At 33.8% G+C, this 20,184-nt stretch overlaps 1 protein-coding gene across 1 annotated transcript; it reads left to right on the top strand.

The window, feature by feature from the left end:
• Positions 1 to 17,566: 17,566 nt before the first annotated feature.
• On the top strand, positions 17,567 to 19,135 carry LOC130724127 (sugar carrier protein C-like). The gene is made up of 4 exons (XM_057575299.1): positions 17,567 to 17,726; positions 17,799 to 18,112; positions 18,193 to 18,828; positions 18,916 to 19,135. The coding sequence occupies exons 1-4, from the start codon at positions 17,570 to 17,572 to the stop codon at positions 18,958 to 18,960; spliced, it is 1,152 nt and encodes a 383-aa protein (XP_057431282.1). The 5' UTR covers positions 17,567 to 17,569; the 3' UTR covers positions 18,961 to 19,135.
• Positions 19,136 to 20,184: the final 1,049 nt, after the last annotated feature.

Here is a 20,184-nt window from a genome sequence, read left to right as displayed (position 1 = left end):
TGACATGGTTAAATGCCCTTTGGTGGGCCTTTGAGTTATCTAATTTTATATGGTACATCTTTTATTAGAAAAAATGGAATTTTTGTGTTGAACACAAGAACTGTACGTGAATGAATTTCAACAAGATAACAATCACTGCATTTAATAATAAAAAAAGGTAGATAGGTGTTGAACACAAGACATGAGAGCATTTGGCCCAAGCACCAACGCGGTACTACGTTGAAAGTTTGTTATTTAAAGCTCCAACAGTCGTATAAGTACTATGTTAATGATGTTTTTTCAAGGAAAAAAAAACACAAGAGTAAGGTTTGGAACACAAGACTTCGCGTAGTAATAGCACAAAGGTAACCACTACACCACTTATTATGATTTTGTTCAAAAATCTTGATAAATTAATAAAATAGTTTGTAAAAATTAATTCAAAGTAAAAGAAAGAAATATAATGGAGAAAAAATCCACTCAACAAGAATCGAACCATGGACAAGTAATAAATTTGCAACCACTTGAACCATTAAGACACTGATAAAGTTATGTAAAGTGTGCAAATTAATAGTTAATATTTTAAATAGCTTAAGTTAAAACAATTTAGTTTAAGGCATCAACTCTAACTACCTATCAGACCCTTCTCTTAGTGCTTAATCGACCTTAGTTTAAGGTATCAACCCTAACTACCTTTCAATCTCTTCCCTAAGTGCTCAGTCGCGCTTAGTTTAAGGCATCAACCCTATCTACCTCTCTAGCGCTTCCCTTAGTGCTTAGTAGCCCTTAGTTTAAGGCATCAACCATAACTACCTAGCTATTTGTCCCTTCCCTTAGTGCTTAGTCGCGCTTAGTTTAAGGCATTAACTCTATTTACCTCTCTGACGCTTCCCTTAGTGCTTAGTCGCGCTTAGTTTAAGGCACCAACCCTAACTACCTCTCTGACCATTCCCTTAGTGATTAATTGCTTTGAGTGTGTCATCAACCCTAACTACCTCTCGGACGCTTCCCTTAGACGTTAGTGCTTAGTTGCTCCAAGTATGTCCTCAACCCTAACTACCTCTCCGACCCTTCCCTTAGTGATTAGTTGCTCCGAGTGTGTCATCAACCCTAACTACTTTTCTGACGCTTCCCTTAGTGCTTAGTTGCTCAGAGTGTGTCATCAACCCTAACCTAACTACCTCTCCGACCCTTCCCTTAATGATTAGTTGCTCCGAGTGTGTCATCAACCCTAATTACCTCTCTGATGCTTCCCTTAGTGCTTAGTTGCTTCGAGTGTGTCATCAACCCTATGTACCTCTCCCACCCTTCCATTAGTGATTAGTTTCTTTGAGTGTGTTATCAACCCTAACTACTTTTCAAAATATTATATATATATTTTTTTAATGAAATCTTAATGTTGTATTTATTTTCAAAATATTATATTTATTTTTGCTAATGAAATCTTAATGTTGTATTTATTTTCAAAATATTGTATTCATTTTTGCTAATGAAATCTTAATGTTGTATTTATTTTCAAAATATTATATTCATTTTTTCTAATGAAATATTAATGTTGTATTTATTTTCAAAATATTATATTTATTTTTTATAATGAAATCTTAATGTTGTATTTATTCTCTTTTTGCTAATGAAATCTTAATGTTGTATTTATTTTCAAAATATTATATTCATTTTAGCTAATGAAATCTTTTTTTAAGAGCAAACTGAATTTATTGATAAGAAATAAAAGGTTTATGAGAAATCTTAATGTTGTATTTATTTTCAAATATTATATTTTTTTTCTAATGAAATCTTAATGTTGTATTTATTTTCAAAACATTATATTATTTTTTCTATGAAATATTAATGTTGGTATTTATGTTCAAAACATTATATTATGTTTTCTAATGAAATCTTAATGTTGCATTTGTTTTCAAAATATTATATTTTTTTTGCTAATGAAATCTTAATGTTGTATTTATTTTCAAAATATTAGATTCTTTTTAACATAGATATACTGTTTGAATTATTTTTTCAACCATCACGTTATCATCAATATCAATATCAATCAATATCAATATCAATATCAATCAATATCAATATCAATATCAATATCAATATCAATATCAATCAATCAATATATATTAGAAAAGAACAACTTCTAGCATGACGTGTCAGCACCAGATTAATTCTTAGTGACGTGTCATTCTCACGTTAATTCTAATAAAAAAAATTCCACGTGTCATTCTCAGGTATTTTTAGAGTATTAATTAATTTTTATGGTATTTTTATTGAATTTTCGGATTTTTAATTAATTCAGGATTTTATGAGTTTTTATTGTGATTTGCTAGATTTTGGTAGTTTTTATCTATATTTATTTAGTACCTTTTTAAATTTTAGATTTGATTAGGATTTAGGTATTTGCTAGATTTTATCTTGACATATTTTATTTTAAAATCAAATCAATCTTATGTTTTAATTTTATATATTTTAAAAAATTTGAAAAAAAAATTAGTATGTGTTATATACATACTTATGTTTTAGTTGATTATTTTAAAAAATTTGTCCTAAATTTGTCCTTAAGGCTAAACCTATTTCTCAAAAAAAAGAATCTCCAAGGTCGACGATCTCATGATCTGGGCTCGCCGCGCCTCTATTTGATCCATCGTCGTCGAACCGTGGTTCTCCACCCTCTCTTCCAACCGTGTTTCTCCTCCCTTTGTTCCCTTCTCTCACCGTCCCACTCACCAACGCATTTTCCTGCACTTCTCTTTTTTCCCATCGTACGATTGTTCTTCTATCATTTGAAGCAGTGTTTAGTTAGGATTCCATATTGTTCCGTTATCATAGCATTAGGGTTTTTAGTTTCATTCTTTATTTGTTCTGTTTTTACTCTTTCCACCGCTCTTTCTCTTCTTGATTTGGGTTCGTATTTACTGCAACCGCAATTGCAATTTAAAACCATGCTACATCATGTAGTCTCACTGCCAATTTAATTTATTTATTACTACAAGCTTGCACTTTCATGGATTCATATGAGAAGTTCAAGAAAGCAGGAGCTGAAGTTGATGGTGATGATTCTTCATCTCACAAGGTAAAAATCAAAAGTTACAGTTTCCACTGTTATTTTTTGTTATTATTAGTTGCATTTGATCATGCTATTTTACTCTGAATGCATGGAATGCAAGCATTTGCACACAAGTACAGACTTCCATTTACATTGTTGAGTGATGAGGGTAACAAGGTGAGGAAACAGTGGGGAGTTCAGATCCTTTGAGGATTCCGATTCTTTTGTTCTCTATATTGCTTGACCTGATTCAGCAGTGGACAAATATGTAAGCATAAATTATATCTTCTATAATTACTTAGTTGATTTTGCATCCTTCTGTCGCATAGAGGTGATAACATACTCCAATAGGGAGCAAACATCTATAACCTCTCTAGATGTAATAATGCCTTCAATTGTCTCTAATAGATTCAGATTTCAGTATTTTTTGCATATAGTAAAGTGTAGTTTCAATTGATAAAGTTACCTCCATTATATTTTTATATGGTTTTTGAAAATATTTCAAAAACAGGGTTCATCAATTTCTATGATTTATTTAAACATCATTGATATAACCTTGAAGGAGTCATGACTACATTTCTTAAACATGGCTCTGAGTGACTAAACGGCATTTAGCCCTCAGTTCTCATAGTATACTCATCCCCAAATTGACCCCTTATGTTTAAGGGGACCAAAAAAATACCTTTTAAACTCCACGTGTCATTTTCAGGTTAATTCTCATAAAAAATACATTTTTAAATTTTAGATTTGAAAAGGATTTGGGTTTTTTATTTCTTGATTTTATCTTAATTTATTTTTGATTTATTTTTAGAGTATTAATTAATTTTTATTGTATTTTTATTAAATTTTCGGATTTTTAATTAATACATGATTTTATGAGTTTTTATTGTGATTTGCTAGATTTTGATAGTTTTTATCTATATTTATTTTGTACCTTTTTAAATTTTAGATTTGAATATGATTTATGTGTTTATTTCATGATTTTATCATAATTTACCTTATTATTTATTTTTAGAGTATTAATTACTTTTTATGGTATTTTTATTTAATTTTCAGATTTTTAATTAATTCAGGATTTTATGATTTTTTATTGTGATTTGCTAGATTTTTGTAGTTTTTCTCTAAATCTTTATTTATTACCTTTTTAGATTTTAGATTTGATTCGGATTTAGATTTTTTATTTTTTGATTTTATCTTATTATTTATTTAATGTTAATTTCAGGAAATATTTTATTTTATTTTAAAGTTATTTTTAGAGTATAAATTAATTAGGATTTAGGTTGTTTATTTTTATCTGAAATTAATTAATACTCTAAAAAAAATTCCACGTGTCATTTCATTTGATAGATTCTCTTATGTTGTGTTATTTTATTTTGAAACCGAATTTTAAAAGATTTGCCCTAATTATCTAAGATTTACCTAGATTACTCCTAACTAAATTTATTTCCAAAACAAATCTTGAAACCGTTTTTATTATCTCTTTAAATTAGGAAAAAGATCAAGCCTAATTTACTGCATATTTACAGGAATCCCGTGATTTCTCCTTTTATTCTTTCTCATGATCTACAATATAAAAAAATATGTAATGCTGAGATTATAATCCATTAAAATTTAAAAGATTTTTCCTAATTGTCTAAGATACAACACCAGTCATCTCCCCCTCTATATATTAATATATATTAGAAAAAAATTAGATAACTTATATTTTGTTGACATGTGTTTCTTAATTCCAAAACAAATTTTGAAATCGAATTTTAAAATATTTACCCTAATTATCTAAGATTTAAACAAACACACATAATCACATTCATGATTAATTGATATATAAAATACAATAGACATATTCCCCGTGTAACGCACGGGAAAAAAACACTAGTTTAATTTACAATTTCAGAATTCTTTAAAAAAAAAAGTTTACAATTTCAAAATAGAAACTAGAAATAGTCACTATTTAGATTCAAATTACCATTATGCCCCTACATTAGGTTGAGTTATTGAAAGGTGAGAAAGTAGTCCATAGCATGGAGAGAATTAGGGATTTACGGTAGCCTCTCCCAATTCCTTCTACCGTTTCTTAAGAATTAGCGATTTATCCATTCAGTTCACCAAGGCAACTTATTTGCACAATCAATTGATGAATCTTTGTAATATGTCATATATATGAACAAGTTCAGATGTGAACGAAAAAGATGCGAGCTCACGAGAAACCAAACGGTAAAAAACGATGAAGAAAGAAAGGAAAATGGAGCGGCAGGAACATGCATAAAGGAGAAAACAGGGCCATGAACATTTACCTCAAAATGCACTGCCGCCGGAGGACAACACCGAACAAAGAGAGGGGTGGGGTGGGGGAAGGAGAAAAGAGAAAGAATTTTGGAACAAAGCACCAACCTTTAGAATTCTAACAGAAGTGTGGAGAAGAAGGAAAAATTTTGATTTTTTTTTTCAAAATCAAATCAAATTATATAAAAAGATAGAGGTTCACGGTATAAAACCCAAACAAACAAATAGAAAAGCAAATAAAGGCTCATAGATACACCTTGCACCAGAAAAACGGATAAACAATAACAACTAACTAGAAGAGAAAATGAAAACATAAGACAAGAAGCAAGAAAAGTTTGAGAACGGGAACTAGGTGAGGCACAATCCAGCTTGACAAAAACGCCGCCCAACACAGAAGAGAAGAACAGGTCCCCAAGAAAAGTTTTGATTTCTTTTTTTTGGTTATAAAGTTTTGATTTTTAAAGTATTGGAAATACAATAAGTTACTGAAATCTAACTAGGGTTGGTTAACTATGGGTTAAGAAAAATTATTTTCCAACTTTTTAAATTAAAATACAATAAAATGAAAAATGATAAATAAAAGTAAACTAACCCACTTAAATCCTACTGGTCCACCTCAGCTCATGTATCATACCCACAATCTTTCTTGTAGTATGGTAGTAAGCACCTATATAGCTATATAGATACCGCTTCTCTTCTTCTACCTTGGAATTGGAAGTGCCTCAGACTCAGAGTTCTGGTTTTCCCCTCCTTCCCTCCCTCCCTCCCTCCCGTATCTTTCAGGTGAAGTCTCCCTCTATCTGTGCTTTCTTCTTCTCTCTTCTCTCTTAGTTTCCATTTTTTCTTCTCCTATTTCGCTTATGCTCGCTTTCTTGCTGGGTGGGTTGTTGAAGAGCAATTTTTCAGGTCTCAGTTTGAATGTATAAATTAGAGTTTCGTTCTTTTGCTGCTTCATGCATGTGTGTGCGATTTATTATGTTCTTCATCCTTTTTTATTCAAATTTGTATGACCAAAGCTTAGAATCAAGGTTAATTTATCGTTCTGGTTGGAAAAAATTGAATCACTCATGACCTATGTTGCACGGATACCCGGTACGGTACCGAGTACGACATTTTTTTGAAAAAACAGGATACGCCAGTTTTATATATATATATATATATATATATATATATAAAAATTGAAATAAAATGTTTTCTACCACAATATTATTAATTAAAAATATCAAATCTCCTAATGTACAATACTCGTATTTCTTGGCTAATATTCATATTAAAGACCACCATGAAAGCCATCACAGAACGGTGGATTCAATGGTGGCATGATGGGAGGAAGAAGAACGTGAGCGACTCTCTCTCTTCATTTTCCATAGCAGTCGTATATTAGAAAGAGTGAAAGGTAAATTAGGTTTTGATCTTTTGAATAAATTGAGAATAAATTTTTTATTTTTAAAATTACATAAAAAACTACAAAACGACATAGTTTTGAACATTTTTCATTTAAAAAAAAAAACCTTATACAGCGTACCCTCGATGAACCCAAAACGTGCGTACCCAATTTTTTTTGTTTGTACCTGTAACGGGTACGTACCCGGCAGGGCCGGCTCAAGGCCTGTGCAAGCAGACCCACGGCCAAAGGCCTCCAAAATGAAGGGACCATAAAAAAAATCGAATTTTTTTTACAGCGGTTATCCTTAAAGAATCGCTGTAAATAATCTATCTTTTACAGTGGTTTGGACCACTGTATAGTTTTTTACAGCGGCGAGATCTACGGCGGGTCCGAACCGTTGTAAAAAGCATTTTTTAGCGTAGTGTTCCCATCAAACTTTCTCAAAAAAGAAAAATTGGAGGTCCATTTTTATTATTTACCTAGAGCCTCCAAAATGTCGGGACCGACCCTGGTAACCGGTATCGGTACTCTGCCAATTTTAACGTACACGTGCAACATAGCTCATGACATTAGGGAAGCTTTTCTTGTTAATTTAGGAATTGTGTTCCTTTTCCTTCTACAATAATTGTTGATTTGTACTACAGATTGCAGGAATTGATCCTTTCAAACAGATAAACTGAAGATGCATTTGTATATCCAGACTAATCAGGTTCACCAAGGTGGATGTGATCCTGGTTTGGTGTGAAGGCTAAAGATCCAACGCGGTGCACTCCAATATCAGTTTTAAATTCAAAATTCATAGATAAATAAATAAATAAATAAATATATATATATTAAAGCAGTAACTTTCTAAGATGTCATTATAAAAAATCTCGGCTCCAGAATATTTTACAATATTTTATTTCCCTAACTTTGAGCCACAACTTGCCACTTGTCATCTTTGTATTATTATATTCAAATTTATTGATCCATTCTTCATTCTTCCTCTTCCCCCACTATCTCCATCCTTTTTTCTCTCCCACATTTACTCGGCATCCTCAACTATTTATTATGAGTGTTTAATACTATATGTTTTTTATGTACAATTAACTCTCATTCCATGAGAATATATGTGCAATTAAACCTCATTAATTCCGTTTTCTAAAACCTTTATTTTAAATTTTCCTCTACCCATTAAATTCCTCCTTAATTCTCTCTTCCCCCAACTTTCGTTCCTCTCTCCCATTTAATGGAATTTCAAAATTCCCCAAATCTTCCTATTCTAATTTAGTGGGACTACAATCAATTTATTAATATTTCGGTACTTCCCCTCTTTCTCTCCTCTCATGTTCTTTCAAATTTTATATTTCCTTATTTTCTAATCTAAATCTAAATACAATATAAAAGAAGCCTTAAAAGATGGAAACTTTTATCACTTGGCATCCATTGAGGGAGGTTTCAGCTTTTTTTGCAAGATTAAAAAAAAATAAAAATAAAATATGATTACCACTTTTGGAAACTTGAGAGTGACATCCTTGCTAATTGTAAGTTTATTGGAGGGTAACCATGAAATAGCACCTACAATTTTAATAATTTTCAAATAATTTTAAAGCTTTATTTTGACTAACATTAATTGGTCACTTATATTTACTTTCCACTACCTACTTCTACACTAATCATATTTTAACAAATTAAACTATTTTAAAGAAGTGATTAATTATATTTAATTCCACTTCTAAAGTAGCCAATAGGTTGATAGTCGGTAAGTGGATATTAAAATCTGTTGAAAATTGTTTGAGATTCATCCTGTTTATACATATTTTAAGTTGATTTTCTGCCTATCTTCTATTTTCATTAACCACTTAAAATTAAAAGAATAAATCTGTTAAATAATTTGTGGTGGCCGTCCACATTTAACATTGGAATGAGAATTGAGCCACATAAAAGGGGATGTATTCCAAAAAGTTATTAATTTCTAATAATTCAATTTTAACTCATATTTATTTCACTACCTACTTCTACACCAATCATATTTAAACAAATTAAACTATTTTAAAAAAGTGATTATCTTTTGCTCGAGTACATTTTTGTTTTACTTTGATTTTATACGTTACAATAGTTATTCAGGTTTGAAGATGAATATTACATCTGTTGCCATCTAATTATCGTTGGGAGCATATTGGTTCAATACTTGCATTGAGAACAGTGGTTGTGTATCAATATTGAATTTATTCATTTTGATGTGTTGCGAAAAAAAATCTGTTGAAAATTGTTTGAGATTCATCCTCTTTATACATGATTTTTAATTGATTATCTATCTATCTTCTTTTTTCATTAACCACTAAAAATTAAAAGAAATAAAACTGTAAAATAATTTGTGTGAGTCGTCCACATTTAACATTGGAAGTAGAATTGAGACACATAAATGTGAGGTATTCCCAATAGTTATTAATCAATTTTATGGATTCTATCACATCTTTCTCCTATAAATAACCCAATGTTTTTTCATCTCAATTCAACTTCATTCCTTTCTCAGTAAACTATTCTTTACTCAGCAGCTTGGTTTTCCCTTTTGCAATGACCTATGTCCCATGTTTATGTTAAGATCGTCAGCCTCAATCCAATTATTCATGACTTGATTTAGAGCTTCTGTGTTTTTCAAATTTCTGATTCAATTTTATTATGTCTCAATTTCCTGTTACTGTGTGGGCTTCATTTTGCAGTAGTTATTCAAATATTTATTGGTCTGGTCTCTTTAGTTCCAGTTATTTATGAAAATATGATTATTTAGAATTTGAGGATGAGTTTGTTATTCATAAGGTTAAAAACTTATAATGTAACTCAAAATTATTATCTTTGCTACCTTTCTTAATCTACTTTTCTTTGATTATGTAGGTAACTCTGTAACTGTAGAATGATGCTGCTACTATTGCAGAGTAGAAACACTCAGCAAAGGGAAAGAAAGAAAAAAATGAAAAAGGTGATAAAATGTATGTTCAGTATAAATTGTGATTGATTAGAAAAATGAGATTAATACAGTATGTGAAGAGTGATGGGATATCGCCCCATGAAGCACTCTCTCACTCCCGAATATCGCCCATTCTTCCCCAGCTTTCTGCGATATTTCTTCTCCTACCAACTGGCGCTCCGTTCTTTCAACCTTCCTTGACAACACCCTCATCAACCACCTCCCCACCACCGTCGCTGGCGTCATTTCTCTTCTCCGAGCCCCAGCCCCGACTTCTACTCTCCCACTCCCCCTACGAGCTTCAATCTTGCCGGTCCCTCAGGAAGAAACCGTTCTCTATGATTGTTTTCCCTTCTTCTTTTTCTGATTGTTTTCTTTTGTATATGATTAATATTTTTGTTGTAGTGTTTGCTTCGATGTAGGTGCCAGGAAAAGATTGCTAACAAGGGAGCAAAGTCAATTGGCAGCAAGGTAATATCTTTATGAAGGCCTTTTAGGGGATATAGATTTAATAACTCCTCATACGGGTGTGGCTTCCTCTTTTATTGTTCTTTGAAGGAATTAATTTTTGCATGTTTTTTATTTGATTGTGCTGATGAATAGCAATTCAGGTTCTTCCTTTTTTATTTGCCTAGACTGTTGTTTGCAGCTTGATTCCAATTTAGTGTGGCATTCCTTTAAACATGAACTTTAGTACTTAACCCTGTGGTTTATGAATTGTCTATGAATGTAAGAACGTGTGTGCAGAAGTTACTTCTTCCTTTGTTCCTTTGGTTGGTTACTGTCCCTATTTGTTTCTTTACGTTTTTTTCACCATGGTTTCCATACTTTTTTCATATAGTGCTTTAATGTTTCCTCTAGCTTTTAATATCCCTCAAGCTTTAATTGTTTTTTCCATTTTCCCCCTATTAAATGATCATTTATGCTCTCAAATAGGAGTTTTATTTCCATTGTTGCAGAGTAGGAGAATTTAACCAAAATGGGGAAATCTTTGTTTATGGACAATAGTATATAACATTTTTGCATTGGTATTAGTTTAAGCAGGTAGAAAAAGGGAATATATTGCATGCATTATTCAATTACTACCTAATGGTGAAGGTCTCAAATGCGGCTGTCGTGATTTGTGCCATGGTGGCTGTATTGGAGCCCCCTGTCTCTCTAGGAGTGCAAGGTAGTGGATCACATGGAGGCTTTGGCAAAGAATTTTAAGGAATAGAATAGGACCCTAATTATGAAGCTGTCAAATGTTCTTATTGCTATGGAGGATGAGGTACCTGCTGGTCTTGCATCTAAAGTTAGTAACAACCTCAAGATGCCGAATTTCCTACCACATCAATACCACTCAAATATTTCTTTTATCCCTTAATGACCGGGCCTTAATGTTTTCTTTAACAATCTAACATTGTGTAAGACCCAAGTTTTTAAGCTTAGAATAAGTGGAAGGGACTTCCATTTACGATTAGGCTTGACGTATCGTGAAGGAAAAACCTGAACAAGAGTTTATCGAATGGAATAAATTTATGAAGGAGAAAGTTCAGGAAAAGACTAATCTTCCACCCTTGGAACACTATAAGAATAAATTTCTAAAAATCTTCCACCCTTGGAACACTGTAGGAATTTATTCCAAAAATCTTCAGAGAAATGTTAGAACTTCTCTTTTTCCATATATCACAATCGTTTCGAGGCGAAACTCTAGGATCTACGAACGTCCGATTCCAATCATCGGAAGTTTGCCGAAACCGAAACCCTGGTATTTCAAAACCCTAGAAATCACCCGACAATGAAGACTTTTTCTATTCAGAACATCAAATGAAGATTCCACACGCGTACACCCATTTCTCTTGATGATTTCAATCTTTCTTCAGAAGAAAGTTTTCTATTCCGACATTCGATGCAAAAAGTAACTTATCGGGCAAAATAGTTTTACACCGACTTTGCATTAGTCGCCTAAAATACAAGGGAACCTCTTTTTAGTTTTGGAATTCTTTCGCCAAAACCTATCTTAGAATTCATGGAGAATGAAGCCGGAAAAATCAGGTTCGCGAAACTTTCATTTTCCCGTGTTTTCCAACCTCTATATATAGCATTAAAAACAAGCCTCGAAAACCAAAAATCATACCGATATTTCTTTGAAGAATTAGAAGATTCAGCGGGGAGAATATCGTGTCTAAAATACGTTGGAATCAGTAGGAAGAAATCGGGATCGCTTTTATATTTTTATTTTAACTCTATGAGTTAAATCCTCCGATATCTAAATAAAACTGTACCGGTTTACAAAATATCTATTCATTCTTATCCAATCTTTGATAAATATCTATTCAACCTTATCCAATCTTTGATAAATATCTGTTCATACTTATCCAATCTTGATAAATATCTATTCATACTTATCCTATCCTTAATAAATATCTTCCATTTCATTCCCTATAAATATGTGAAGCTTGAAACAAAAACCTCACAAACACACACACACAACCCGCGGCTTGGAGAGAAGAAGGAGGAGGAGAGCTTTTCTTCATTTCTTGCTTGATCGTTGATTCAACAGTTGCTACTTCAAGGTTTCGAGGTATAGTCGCTAATCCTTACCTCTGATCGCTTTTTCCATAGCTTTTCTCTATGTCTTTCTGTGCTCATAGTTTTGAGGTTTTTGCAAAACTATCCTGAATACTTCATTTTTGATTCTAAACATCTTCCTTACGTGCCCAAGAGCACTTCTGTCGGATTAGTTTTTCCGTTATATCGCCGGATTTCCGCCGGAATCAATTTCTGCTTAAAATACCCATTTTGGGGTAAAGCTTCGTCCTTTGGGCTGAAAACTATCGCCTTAGCTTAGTGCTAGTAGGATTAGTTGTCATAAACGTCGTTGGTGACGTCCCCATCCAATTTGCATTTTGAGATTTCAGTTTTGAAATTCTGAGCTAAAAATAATGACCAAAATACCCCTGCGACAGTTTTCGATTCGATAATTTTTCTGAGAGTTTCCTTGGCCTAGATATCGCCTAAGAATACCTAGGAATCGATTTAGATCGAAGAAAAAGTTTGGAAACCCTATTTTACATAGTGGCCGAAACCTATTGCTTAGGGTACCGTGTCCAAAAATAATTTTTGGGTCTCTATGACCTGAGCCATTGCGTAGCTCTTTCGATTGTCGAAATTTTGGCGCTGGTTTCGTGCCATTCCGAGTTCTGTAGCTCGAGTTATGCTCGTTTTAGCGAACGAGGTTCTGTCGTCTATTCATGCTTAAATATTGTACTCTGAAGCTTCTTAAGCTTTGTCTAAACGCTAGTTAGTATTGTATTGACCGAATTGACTTGTTTTGATTGACCTTCGCTTCGTTTGCTCAAAGATTCGTTTGGAGGAACACTTGGAGCAGGAAAAGAGGATTGTGAAGGAGCGTTTGAAGAGAACCCTGGAGAATCTACAGGTGAGGGCTACTCTCTGAATTTACTAGATAATGCTTTAGGTGTCGACGAATTCGACTTGATTTATGTGTTATGCACTTAATTGCTAAATGTCTGAAATGATTTCTGAGGCTTCGGCCGAGCTTGTTGATTTCATGATGCCTTGATATTGTGTGCTAAATGATTCATATGCTATGTGCTACATGGTTAATCTAGGATGTGTGATATCTGCTATTTATGCTAAGTGCTACGTGTTTAAATTAGGATATGTTGATACATGATTTATGATTGTTGGATTGTGCTGACTTAACTATGTTATTACACATATATCTGCTATGCTTCAGAGTGAGGATAACGGGCATGTTATGCCGATTTTATTTTGAGATTTTGAGGAAGTTTCATGGGACGGACCGAGGTTCGTACCCTATTATTGTTTTATGGATCAAGACCTTCTCAAAGGAAAATGAGTTTGAAAATGATATTGGAAACACCCCATTTGAAGTCACGTAAGAACTTGGGTTGTTCTGTCTAAGGCAAGAAGGGCTTTTAATGAGGCATTGTGCCCGGCCAGCTTACCTGGGAACTTCTCGGGCCTTTACTTGGGTGATGATGGACCTTTTGTTTTGAGACCTTCTCCAGGGAATCATTGGAATTATGAGAACTTTGAAACTAATAGGATTAGAGACGAAACTTAAACAATTGCATAATGAACCTCCATAATGTATTAAACAACCTCAAAACCCTTAATGTAATGATAAAAGACTCAGACGAAAGTTTAGGGCTTGAACATTAAGTTTTGAAAATGAGAAGTGTCGTCGAGTCCAAGAGCTGAGAAAACTAGTAAGTTTTTGAGTATGTTGATACTCTTGTGCTCTGGGAGCAGTTGTGTTGTGGGGCTATCCTGGGGATAAGTCCGGGAAACCGGTAGTTTTCGAGTATGTTGATACTCTTTGCTCGTTGAGCAGTTTTGACCATCGGATGGAGATGAGTCGGATGATTTGGAGATCATCACGAGATAATGTGTTGTTGTGAAGTGTGTCTTTTGTCGCAGAATCGACTTTACCTTAGGGTAAGCTTTTAGAGACATTAATTTAGCTAGAACACGTGGCGACGTGTCGAGTGAGATTCGGAGACGTTGTTTGACTAATCATCCTGCATTCATGCAACATTAATGAGGTATTAACACAGGACGTACTCTGGACCTCGTCGGTTTCCAAAATGGTCATAAGACCCGGAATGCCGTGTAAGAGCGTTTGTAGACGACTCTTGTAGCAGACCGAAATGGCAGACCTTCGGGTTTACTGCTGATCTGGCTACCTTTGTGTGGTGTAAGAGGCACGCGGGCCGAAATGGTCCCACCGTGGCTGGTGTTAGGGCTGATCCGTTGATGTCCATCCGTTTCCGGAATGCATTTGGTTAACTGGGTTAACCGTCATTTGCATTTCATGCAACATGCATACTGACTTAGTTGCTGTGTGTGATTGATAATTGTTAATCTTATCTGATGCATGTTAATTGTTATTATCGTCTTTTATATTCATTGTGAACTGTACAACCCTAGGATGCTATCTCTAACTTATAAGCCTAAGTAGCTATATCTATCTGTATCTATTGGATTTATTATTTACGTAATTCTTTGGAGTTGACCCTCGCGTCTTCTGTGTGTGCTTTGGCGGACAAACGCCCATTGTCAGATGTCCATGGTGGACTGATTCACGACGGTTCACCCTTCGGGGGGAACTAGGTTCGAGATGCCGGGATAGGAGCGCATCGCGGTAGCGAGAGGAGAACGGATGATGTACATAGACTTGGTCGTTCTGGATTCAGATTCGGACGACGATCACGCTAGTGTGTAGGTTTTAGTGCTGGCGTGAGCTCCTCGAGATGGGATTAGTGTAGGAGTAGAGTCTTAGCTCTGACCGTTATGTTTTCTTTTGGGAACAGGGTAGTTTCCCACCTATAGCTTTTTGTGTGGTTTCTTTACGGGAATCACAGAGAGTTGGTTGGACTTAGGAGGTCTTGTTTTAGGCCGTTTGGGCTAACTCATTCTCATTTTTGAGGGATAGTGTTGCGAACACTTGACCTTTCTTTTGGTTTGGTACTACAGCGGGGGCTGTATTTATCGTATATTAGTTCGGATATCCTTTGTTGTAGAGTTTCTATTTCTTCCAGTCTTTGGTTCTATTATTAAAAAAAAAATATTCACGTTTTTCCGTTCATTAATTTCTTTTTGGTTACTAAAGTGACGCCTCCGAAATCGGGGTGTTACACATTGGTTCGGTCTTTTTGTTTTACAAGCTTAGAAAAATTAATTATTAAATTTCCAGATTATCTTTATAAAGTGAATTTATACTTCCCACAATTTTTTTTTATATATTTATTTGCAAAAACAAGCACTCCTTCATGCTGCTAATTCTGATTCCTAATGTTTCATAATCATCTTCTGCTCATATAATTCACAACGCATTATCCATGTCAATAGAAGCATGATCTGAACTTCATTATTGTTGCATGCATCATTTGTCATTTTAGAAATTCTCATCGTTCACTCTTTGGTTGTTTACCTACATCATTTAGTATTTTGCTATGGATCTATGTCAATAAATGAGAAAGCTGAAGTTTGTTGATTTAGCTCTCTATTTCTCACTCATCTATATTCTTATATTCTTCCATATGTAGGTGGTGAAAAGAATCTTTATGGGGAAAAGGATTGGAGCATGTATTTAGTATAAAGTAGTGTTTGTTCATCAGATTCATTATAGAGAAAAATTGTCATCTATTCCGTACCTTTTTATAATATGTTGTTGTGTGGAATCCTAATGCATAATGGAGTGATGTTTAAGCATATGGTTCCACTAGAAGATGAATTGGAAATAAATCTGTAAAGAAGGAATTGATATTGTCCTCACTATATGCCTAAGGCTCTACTTCAAGCAATGTCAACCACTTTTGATGACCAAGTGTACTTTATATTATTCACGGTTTAGAAATATAAGTTATGGCAATCACTCATTATTTATTTGAATCCCAAGCACAAATGCCATGACTTCTTATTCCACTTTCCAAGGATTCAACATAATTATCTATGCAATGCTCTCATGAACGGTGCTTTGAAATTGAAAGCATATTTTTTCAAATTTTAAAAAAGAATTTCCACTGTTCAAAGCATCAATCCTTACGCGGTTCTAATCCTTATTTACTCTTTCAATTATTTTACAATGATGATAAGTAACTTGGGATACAAAATTAAGTGATAAAATACAAAACACGGGAATGAACATTTTACAATCAAGTATATTAAGATTTTTATTCTTAGAAGAAATTCTTACTTGAAATATTTTGAATGAAAATATTTTCATATAAAAAATAATATTCAAATAAATTTTAAGTTGTTTTCTCTGGTTTACAATATTGTTTTATGTTAAATTTGTAAGCATAATAATATAGGTCAACTTCATTTTTAAAGAAATTTAATTTTTTTATAAAGATTGAAAATTGGCTTAAATATTTATTTTAGTATATATATTTTTTGGTGCATTTCAAATAATTGAAGAGCGCTGTTAATAATTTTAAAATTAATTTATGTGCAGTTATATATCTATATATATATTGGTTTCACTTTGTAAGTCACGAACCTAATAAATTAAAATATATATATTTACATCTTCATGAAAAAATCATTTGTACGTCCCATGTGCATAATTTATGTTTTTCTAATATCTACATCTTTTTTTTTTTGAACTCTACATCTTTATTATGATTGTTCTTTCATTTTTAGTATCTTAAGTTAGTTATAATCAAAATATTTATTAATGTGTCAAATATAATAGGAAACTTTGTGGTGCAGCGCACGAGAAAAAATGCTAGTCGGTATAGATACCAATAAGTAAATCATCGAAACATTATTGCAATATTAGTTTCATTTGAATGATTTAATTGATAGATGTATATGACTTAAATGAACCATGATCTTGGATTGTGATAGAGTAGTTAGTTACCCATCATCTTAGTTTCAATTTCAAATATATACAAATTATATCACAGTTTAATGCATATCTTGTTACTTTATCAATGTTTATCTTTATATTGTGCAATAGATATGGTAAAAGATATTTGAATGATTTAACTTATAGATATATCATATCCAGGAAATAATAAAGTAGGAGAACTACTAACAACTAGATAAGCTAAAAAATAGGAGAACTAACAACTAGATAATGTTATCAATAACAAACAGATATGTAACAAACTGATATTTACTTCAATACTCCTAGCTACATATATATGAGTTAAATGAATCTTGATCAAAATTTAAATCTAGATTGTGATAGATTAGTTAGTTACCCATCATCTTAGTTTCAATTTCAAATTTATTTATACAAATTATATCGCAGCTTAATCGTTATCTTTATGCTGATAATTTTATTTTAATTTGCAACATTATCCCTAAACAAATTTTCCTATATATAGACTTCACATCTCATCACACTTGCTTTCTTAATTTGTTTGCGTAAGTGGGAAAAATGTCTGCCGGAAAAAGAACATGTGAAAGGTATGAAAGGGTTGAGGAGGAGAACCTTGTGAAAGGTGTGAAAGACCTTACTCCCTATGTGTTGAAAACGTCTATAGCTGCTGCTGCAACGAGTGGTCTCATCTTTGGCTATGATATTGGGATTTTAGGTACGTAACACATTGCACCTTCTTTAATTTAATGTTTCTTTTGTTCCAACAATTAATTTTGTGAATGTGTAGGTGTCGTGACTTCCATGGATTCGTTTCTGTTGAAGTTCTTCCCTTCTGTGTGTGGGAAGAAGAATTTGGACAAATTCACAAACAACTACGACAGTCTTATGCTGACAATGTTCACCTTGTCATTGTACCTAGCGGCGCTTTTGTCTTCCCTAGGAGCGCCCACTGTCACCCGTCGCGTTGGTCGTATATGCTCCACCACTTTAGGAGGCTTCCTCCTTTACATTGGTGCTATGCTCAGTGGTTTCGCCGAATACGTTTGGATGTTGATTCTCGGTCGAATCGTGCTCGGCATTGGTTTTGGATTTGTCAATCAGGTATCTATCTATCAATATATATTAATTTAAAATTTGAAACATATATAATTTTCTAAATCTGTTTGATTTTGATTTTACAGTCAATGCCAATGTATCTCTCTGAGATGGCTCCCTACAAATACAGAGGAGCACTAAACATCGGGTTCCAATTTGCTATGACAATCGGTATTTTTTTGACGAATTGGTTCACCTACGTCTTTGCCGAAATCAAAACGGTTCCCGAATGGAGGATGTGCTTGGGTGCTATGTGGATGCCAGCTCTCGTAGTCATGATGGGATCATTCTACGTAACTGACACTCTAGATTATCTGAATTTTCTGGTTGTGTTAGGCGAACGGGACAAGACCAAGGGCCAGCTGAAGATAATGTTCAGGGGGGAAAACATATTCTTAGAGTTAAATGACCTTGAGTTCTTAGAGTTAAATGACCTTGAGTTCAAAGGACCAGAGTTTAATGGCCCCGTGGCAGCTAGTGACGAGTCCCAACTCTCCATGGCCACGCTCATCCCCAAAAAGTTCCAGCAGTTTATCGACATCAATGTGATCATGTTTTACGCACCTGTGTTGTTTTGCTTTATCGGGTATAAAGACAACAGGTCAGCTGTGATCATTGGACTTTTTAATGTGTTTGCGAACCTTGTCTCCATTAATGGGGTTGATAAGTGGGGTAGGAGAGCCCTCTTCCTTGAAGGTGGGATCCAAATATTGATATGTCAGGTATGCACTTTATTCTAATTTCATATTCAACTCTTTCTATATGTTTGAATTCATGTATTTTGAATTAATTTCACAATGTGGAAACAGGCTGTGGTTGCAATTGCTATTGCTCTCAAATTTGGAATTGACTGAAACCCTGACGGTGGTGCATGATCAGATGTTATAGGCTCTCCATGCCTTCCCAATAAGGCATCGAAGAGGTCTTTCCACATTAAAATCTTTGTGTAATTTTTAGTTACTACGATCATTCGTTTATTATTGCTTCCCACGGATTGTTTCAAGTTGAGGAGATTATTATCCATTTATTACTAAGTTATAATTTTTATTATGTTAAAATTTTCATTAGAGTTAAGCAATCAACATAGGAGAAGAGTAACCAACTCACAAGTAATGTTGCAAATGAGGTATTTCGTTACATATCAAGTTAGAAGAAACTTAGTTTAAGACGTAACAGATGTTAATCGTAGTAGTAAAATTGATTGTTTGAACTCATAGGTTGATAGTTTAATACGTAAAAACCGCACTCTTCGGAGAATTTTTGGCCTTCATCACATCCGATTAAAATTGTAAAAAAAAATTAACACAAAAAAACTTAGTTTAGTTTAGGGAGATGTTTTATAGACTTTGTATTTTGTTGCTTTTATAGTAATTGACTTTATCCATTCTAGTTCTCTACACTCCATTCTAGGGATGGCAGAGAAGCCCGAACCCATGGGCACCCGACCCGACCCGACCCGATTTCTTGGGTGAAAACCCGAGTTAAATGGGTTCGGGTTCGGGTTCGGGTTTTACCCGATCACTTTCGGGTTCGGGTTTGGGTTTGGCCAAACCCGCACCCGAACCCGGATCTGTATAAGTGAAACCTAAGTATTCTGCTTGTGCAGTACAATATATGCAGCATCTTGCATATTAATTTAACAGTAACATGACAATTACAATGTTACATTACATAATATAGCTCTCTTCACAGTCTTTTTCAGGTCGGGTTTCCGAGTTCAACTGTTTGTTTAAGGTTGTGTGCGGGTGTGGGTACGGGTCGGGTGAACCCGAAACCCAATGGGTTCGGGTGTGGGTTTAAGTTCACCACCCATTTCGGGTTCGGGTGCGGGTGCGGGTGTGGGTTTTTGATTTCGGGTTTGGGTTTGGGTTTGGCAAAACCCGCACCCTACCCGACCCATTGCCATCCCTACTCCATTCCCATGCTAAGAGAGTCAAAAATACACAACTTAACCCAGGACTAAATCAATGAATACATAAGCATGATTGAGCATTTTTGTAATCATATTTCTTTATCGGACAATTGAGTCTATTTTGGTGGTAAGCTATTTTTAGCATTTCAAGAGCACAAAAAACCAA

This window comes from Lotus japonicus, chromosome 6, assembly GCF_012489685.1.
Source record: "Lotus japonicus ecotype B-129 chromosome 6, LjGifu_v1.2".
Lineage (NCBI taxonomy): Eukaryota > Viridiplantae > Streptophyta > Magnoliopsida > Fabales > Fabaceae > Lotus > Lotus japonicus.
Note: the sequence above shows the minus strand (reverse complement) of the source record. Positions and strands in the feature narration are given on the sequence as shown.